We start from the raw sequence: 7,750 nt of genomic DNA on the forward strand, positions 1-7,750 counted from the left end.
GAGGTGGAGGCACCTCGGAATGATTGTGTTAAGCTAGCACTAAGTCCCTCCCCCATCCACCTTTATTCTTTTCCTTACAATAAGGCTTTCAAATAAGTCATGGCTGTACGGCAGTGAAGCATTGGTGTTGAGCACTGATGTCATGCTGTCGTTGATGATGATGATGCTGTTGGTGTTTACTGTGACTCGCCATGTTGCGTTCTATCCGTGGGAGGCCTCACATACAATCATGTCCTGGAACAGCGTCATACACACACGACGCCATCTTCGTGTTCAATGACGCCGTCAGCCGACCAGTGGTTCTAACCACGGTTACTGAACAAGGGATGCCCCACAAGTTAGTGAACATAATCCGGCTTCTAAATCTACACTCTCCCGAGCGTAAGAGAGCGCGTCTTTTGAGAGCTTTACCACAAAAACTGGTGTCCGGCTAGGATGCTCATTCTCTTCACTTTTGTTCAAATTCATCGGTAAAATAATGAGGCAAACGCTCGTTGTTGGTAAGAACCTTGTCCAACTGAAGTACGCAGTCGACGTCGTCTCAAGCCCTGAAGACGAACATAAATCACACGCACCTTTGAAGAAACTGACATACCATCTTCTGGCATGTGCCTTACAAATTCAGAAACATTCATCGGACCTTGCAACCTCTGAAATTTAAGAAACACCGGGTGTTGTATATGGTCTACGACACCTCAGAAACCAGTGCGGGAAACTCGACAGCATCATTCGTGGTGTCAAATTTGTGGTGCCCCTAGGGGTCAAAGGGTCACACGTACCATGACGGCTGTGTTTAGATGCTGTAGGTGCGGTCCACCCCAAAATATAGGTGTAGGGTACTCGTTGACGCGTGCATTTTTGGCGACTGGTGTAGCTATTGGGCTCACCAAACCCTCAGTCACCACCATTGGCCCAACCTTTCCAACGTCATAATGACTGAGAAGTTCGGTATTAAAACTGAGGTTGCTAACTGCCAAGGAATGGAAAGAGAGAAGGCATTCGTGTCAGGGTTATCGTTACTAGACGAGAACAAAAAGTTAACCAATCGTACATAACTGACAGGTGGGTATGATGATGGGCAGGGGGAAGCAAACTCAGTGGTCGGAGACTTGGGGCAGTGTGGATAGGAACGCAGCATTTAAAACATAACCAAATATCACTGGTAAACTAGGTGAACAGCGGACCAGCAACTATTCAGGGAATTTGACCCGCTTGAGGTTCGAGTCGGATGCTGGGGTTGCAGACGCATGAGTCGATGCGTGTTGAGTTCGAGGCGAAAAGCAGAAACAATATCGACAATTCCCCCCATAGTAAATATGTGCTTTCATCAAGCAACCAAATGCTATGGTGAACTAGGCTGACGAAACAGGAATGAAATGAGTCGAGCGCGTACATCGGGCGGGGAAAGATCAATGACTCGTTGAGTGATTCAACATGGAGCGAAAGAAAACCATTAGCATGTTAATAAAGTAAGCAACGCATTTCCCGCGTCGGTACACCAGTGGCGAAAATAACGCGTGACATGCAAACGTCGTTTTCAAGTTAGGAGAAAACGTCGGAGGCGCAGAAACGGAGTAGTGGATGTTCTAGCGTGAACAAATCGCTTAAAACGGGAATTAGGAAACCGGTGAATATGTTGAATTTTGGCTACAAGTGAGTGGTCATCATACTGAGGTGGTGTAGATGTGACAAACTCCATCTGCTCCAGCACTGGCAGCCAATGAAAATTGCGGATGCAAGGCCACTGTGTGAACGGCTTCGTTATACTTAGTCCGGGGATTAGTCATTTCTTGCACGCAGGTACGGCTGCCCAAGTCCCAAACTCGGATCGATGCATCATGACCTGAATGGACGAGGTAGATCGGAACGAGTTTTAGAAACTGAAAAATCAGTCGAAAGCATCAGTTTGCTACAAAAGGCTTGTGCACTAGAACAGGTGGTATGGATCTAATATACAGAATTAACTGGCATCCTCAGACGATTATTACTGAAGAGAATCCTAGGAGACGTACAATATCTGACATGTTATGACTTGCATCTATGAAATGCTGTCATCGATTAGGCGCTAGCTCGCCTAGTTTTGCCAGTGTTAACTTCGACCCTTGTTGTCTTTGACTTACCAGGCAGAAAGGAGATAATTCAGTGATGGACTCATACCCTGTTCAACACCTAACTCGCAAAACGGCTTGCCACCGGCGGAGCCCGAGGTAAGACGGAGAAATGGAGGTGACAGCATATAACCACTAGCCCTTTCTGGGTCTGACGACATCCATTACGAACCACTAGAGCTAGCCAAAGGATCCTGACAGTGCAAATTCTGGAATCTGTTTCCAAGTGAAAAAAAACTATATTACACAAGAAAACGTCACAACCGTTGATATGTTCCAGCGAGATTTCGCCTGCACAGGTCGCAGTGGTTTACAAAAGGCACCAACCTACACACAAAACTCATTGGCTTATGGGTGGCTGGACGCAACGCCAACGTTGATGGACTGATTCAACAACATCTAATCAAAGAATAGCCCGTTAAAACCTAACATCCCAGAATGTACGTGAGACAACACCTTGGTGCAATCATGTTTGCCTGTGCATCTGACGTAAGTGAAATTAATATGCCATGGGTTTGATAGCATCAAATAATAAAATCACACATTTCCTCTAGGAGAATTCGTACTGAAAACCGTCTAGATAGCCGCACATTCGATTTGTGCAACACACGAGCGACTGACAATCAAGCAAACCGTGTCCACATACTGTTCAACTTTTCCGGTTCAACACTGTCTACTAGAACCATGCAGGTCGTCACAAAAACACTATTGCTTTCTTGCTCGGGCGTTAAACTCTACACTAAACCGTCAAGTACATTTTGAAGTTACCTACTAGCAGAGGTTTATACAGACCAAAAAGTTAGTGTTCTACTGCCACAAACCGAACATGAATAGCAAATAACTCACTTCCAGTTAGCAAATATAAACCGAGTGAATCTACCGCCAGACTGCTGACAGCATCACCATGTGCAACCATTTGGTCCGTACAAAAGATAGAACCAATTGCAGACGGATCTGCCGACGGGACGCGGGGGTCGTAAAAGCGTACATATCCATCTTCATGGGCTCCAATCAGAAGGGATAGGGTTGCATGTGAGGCCAGGGTGTTAAGACCACTTGGACCCCATCCTCTCGGCAAATCTGTGAATAGGATGCGAAACAGAAGTCAACCATGGTTGATGAGATTCAACGTCCTCTGTGCGGTGGACACTGAATGCAAGCGGGCTACCAGGATGGCTGGGAACACATTACTAAAATGCATTTCAGTAATAATAATCCGCAGACGTTCTGAACTCAAACGGGAAACCATGGATAAGGAGTGTGAATTTCCTATAGGGCGGACTAAACATCTATGTGAAACAGCAAATAGCTAGTGCGCTGTACCTACGGTCATTTCACTTAATGCTGAGACAAGTCGCAGTGGTTCAGACAATCAGAGGGATTTATGGACAGCGAAACTCTTCCAATGAAAAACCCTATCGCTAATCGTCTTCTGATATGAACCAAGATAGGCAGCAAGAAGTAACTGCAGAAAACGTGGCAAGACGGTTCTGTCTAGGAAACGAAAGAGTTGATCCAGGCCGAGTAGCACGCTGATGAGCATATCTGTACCCAAAGGAAGGTACAATCACAGCACTGGTGCGGCCCACACCAAGGCGCATTTATTGCCATTGCCACAGTTTGTACTTCCCCTCTAAAGTAGAAAGACATGGAATGCAGATGAATAAATGCTGGGGGGGGGGGGTTGGACCAGTCCGGCGTGGACATCAGTGGCAGGCAACACGAGAAAAGAATAATGCCCGATTTGTTGATGTGTGATGCAGATATCGAGGGCTGTGATGCGTTTGCACCATGGACTGCCATGTGACCGCATCATGTCTGTCGATATTCCATTCATAGTCAAGGCGACTGCGTTTGCTGGTTACGGCTTTCGTTCTTCATTGTCAAGTCATAATTAGATCGGCTTCGAACAAAATGGATAGACAGAGAAGCGCTGAGAGGTAACCAGTATGCAAACCACATGACCCGAACAGAGCAACCCACCGGCTTGTCTATCGTGCTACTTTTAACAAACACATTCGGCCGACCTTAGCAATACTAGTCCGATGTTCCCAGTACTGACTCCGAAATATTAGTGGTCAAACGGTGAGGAAGTTCAAACATCTTTTTGCATCTGAAAGGTTTTCCACCTAATGGATGTCGTGAAGGCGGGTGGATGACCCGATAGAGTGACTGACCGGAATACACTTAGCAAGTGAAAACCTGAGCAGCTGCATATAGAACAAACCAGACTTACTTTGGATACATGCAGGCGAGGTTTCACGCTCCTGTACAGGAGGGCAAGAAGACACTAGCTGACCGGTTTGGGAATCCAGGAGGAACAGCCACCCAGTGCTGGTGCCCACAGCCAGATGAGTTGCATTCTGGGGGTCCGGACGGTTGAGGAGGTAATGTAAACAGGTGACCCGACCAAGGGGGAATTTGGTCAGGTCTATTGGAGGTGCGATAACAAGGAGGGGAATAAAGAAGTGGTACAGTCGAAGAGGGAGGTTCAAAGTTCCAAACAGGGGACTGAAGTACATACTGAATGTTTACAGAGAAACAAACAAATCAAGGCAAGCAAACCGCCTGAAGTGAGATTGTGAAAACTTGTTCATAGCGATGCCTGGTAGTGTCGTCCAAATCCCCACCAAACATTGACCTTGCAGGGTACAATCAACTACGAAGGTGGAAGGAATTCCGATCGGGAACACCCTCATAATCATTGACAGCAGTACACCAGCGATACACACAGGTGTTTAACTGCAATACAACTTTGAAGGAAGGAAGCCTCGGTAAAGAGGAGAATATGGACCTGGTGGGAAGAAACTGTAAGTTCTTGGGAATAACGATTAATAATGAGTTGCATACATCGTCTTCATTTCACTTTCCCATATTATGACCTGCCCTCACAAACACTTCAACTGAAGAAATCATTCAGCTGTAGCACCCTAACGGTGGCTAGCTGCTATGCCGCCGGAATGAAGCACGGGGTTTGGGATTCTGTCAGGTTGCCAAAGCCTAGACAGGGAAAGTCGAGAGGCGGAGGTCGGGTTCGAACCACGGGCCTTCCGGTCAGTAAATTCACGCTCTAACCACTCAGCCATGTTGCCCGCCAACAACTACTCGGAAGGGAAAACAACGCTCTCTTCGACAGACGGCGGTTAGGCCCAGATAACACACGTTCCAACCACAACCCGGCAAGTTTAATCTGCTGCTTAAACGAATCAGATTCGCTAGCAAGCACCCACTTACGCGTCCATTCGTTACGCACTCGCTGCAGCCAGTTTTTGCCATGCCACACAGAGGCCGGTGACGATATAGTAAGACCACGCCTACGCTTGCCTTGTATACAAGACTCTAACTTCAGGGAAATTCGCTTCTGACGCCACAAATGACGCAAGCTGGCGAACGTTTCTCGCGCTTTGATTATTTGCGCTCTAATGACAGACGGTGTTCCGAGGCCGTAATTATGAAGAGCGCCTTGAGGAAGAGCATTACTGATCCGCAGAATATCTACCATCCTCCTGCCTCATTAGCCGTTTTGCGCCGCTTTACCCAAAACACCAGTAGAGGAACAGCAACCAGCCAATGAATAACGGCAATATCCCAAGGCCAAATGAAGTATTGAGTCATTTGTATACAGACCCGTACTTCTATAGGCTAACGTGTCCCGCCTACATGATTTGTCAGTAAAAACAGCGACGTTAGCGCCTATCAAGTGAGAGTAGGTCGTAAAGTGGTTCCAGACACCAGTTTCAATTACCGATGACCATGAAGTTAGCAGTGGAAGTCTTCATCTTGGTACGACAGTACTGAGTGACTACTGTTAGTGTGTAAATTATTCATTTCGCGATAAAAGCATGCTTGAATAGTCACTATAAGAACCAGACTTCGTGGTTTACCCTTGTCTTCTGTTTATTAGGCTTGGAAGTGGGCAGAGATAATAAAAGCTCCGTAAAGTCAACATATGGAGAGTGACTGCCAAACGGCACCTGCCAGACCACCAAAAGTCCCTGCTTTTCAGAAAAAAAGTAGTGGTATATCCAGTCATCAGGGACTTACCAAAGGCTGAGCACTGTTCATCAAGGTGTATCACATTACGTGGAGTTGTACCAACCTGGCCAAAAACGAGTGACCAAAATTCAATCGTGTTATCCGCGTGAGCCGCCACCAATAACGGGTTTGCGGGGTGAATAGCAACTGCCCAGACGGCCGCAGACGAGGAACCTATAAATCGAGGTTTGAAATGGTAGAACAGATCAGATAGGGGCCGCGCCGAAGTCAAATGAACGCTAAACAGAAATAATGCGAATCTATTCGGAAGAAAGGAGTATGGAACATTTCTACGCAACAACGGGTGACAACATATGAGGCCGGGTCTTCATTGTCTTGGACCGAACGTCGAAGGGAAACAAGCTGGGTAGATGATTGGACAAGTACTGGAAATCGACAGGACGGGATCATATCGGTGTACCTTACGATTCCAAAGAAGACTACTGGCAGATAATGTGGAAGGTATTTGAACTAGCCGGAGCCCGAGCAGTGAAACTTCCCGTCGCCAGATATACTCACGTCATGAACCTAATTCAAAAGTAGACAGTGCACAGATGACTACTACCATTAACGCCCCCGTCATTACGGAATAGCTAAGGAAAACCCAATAGATTTGTAAAGGTGCTCCGATGTTGATGTCAGAGCATAGGAGACGATATACTGCTCCATCTATATTGCTCGTTTTTCGCGCACTCGTAACTGACGTGTGTTCTACCCATTGAAATCGCATGCCTGTTACCCCTCCTGTTGTAATCCAGCTTAATAAGAACGAATTAACATTGTACTCAGGAAGTTTGTTACAATGCACAACCCCAAACATACCAACCGTCTATCTCGTTTGACCAATATACCACATTTCAGGTAGAACTTGTCTTCGAGGCGAGCTGGAAATAATTACATTTCTTCACCTAACATACAAGAGGGAGATTGTTACCAATGATTTGTCGAAAATAATGAACAAACAAACCACAAATAACGCTGTATGGTCAACTGTGCTGTTGAAAGCCAGGAACATGCCACTACAGTTAATCAAACCATCTCCAAAAGTACTCTTGACAGCAAACTGTACTTAGACCACCTGATGTTAGGGGGTGAAGTTTATACGTGGGAAAGTGGAAGAATGGAGATGCGCATAAACAAACTTGTTCGTGAGTGAATCTCGATTAGTTTAGGTAAATCCTACGACACCCGTCCTAATTTGACTGAATTCACGCATTTTACATCGCGACCGTCTTATGAACTATACTCACCATCTTGACTCAAAAATTCTAACAAACGGCGTGGGACCCGCCTTGTTGAACACCCCGGTTTCTGTGACCTGGTCGTACAACGTGCTCCGATAATTTAATATTTGGATTTCCAGTATTGATTTGTGGGCTCATTTGTTCGTCCGTAAGGCGACGCCAAGAGTTTGTAATGGTGTTATGTGCACAAACTGTCTTCATCTTTCATTGTTGTTCGCATATTCATGATTTTTCTGTCCGACTTAGTTACAACAAGTAATGAAGCCAAAGGCCGACGGTGAAATGAATTCATCAACATGTGTTGACATTGATGGTTCACTGCCATACAACCATAAGATACGTCTAATTATGTATATATATATA

The 7,750-nt window shown here is 46.0% G+C and overlaps 1 protein-coding gene across 1 annotated transcript in view; it reads right to left on the reverse strand.

Moving 5' to 3' along the window:
• Positions 1–965: 965 nt before the first annotated feature.
• Positions 966–7,750, reverse strand: part of T265_10509 (hypothetical protein) — a gene marked incomplete at both ends in the record, with an annotated part of 45,700 nt that continues 38,915 nt past the window's right edge. The window contains 4 exons of the mRNA XM_009176897.1: positions 966–1,843; positions 2,955–3,188; positions 4,345–4,539; positions 6,153–6,317. Of these exons, the coding sequence (XP_009175161.1) occupies positions 1,665–1,843; positions 2,955–3,188; positions 4,345–4,539; positions 6,153–6,317 (773 nt within the window). The remainder of the gene's footprint in view (positions 1,844–2,954; positions 3,189–4,344; positions 4,540–6,152; positions 6,318–7,750) is intronic.

Source organism: Opisthorchis viverrini (assembly GCF_000715545.1).
Source record: "Opisthorchis viverrini unplaced genomic scaffold opera_v5_376, whole genome shotgun sequence".
Classification (NCBI taxonomy): domain Eukaryota; kingdom Metazoa; phylum Platyhelminthes; class Trematoda; order Opisthorchiida; family Opisthorchiidae; genus Opisthorchis; species Opisthorchis viverrini.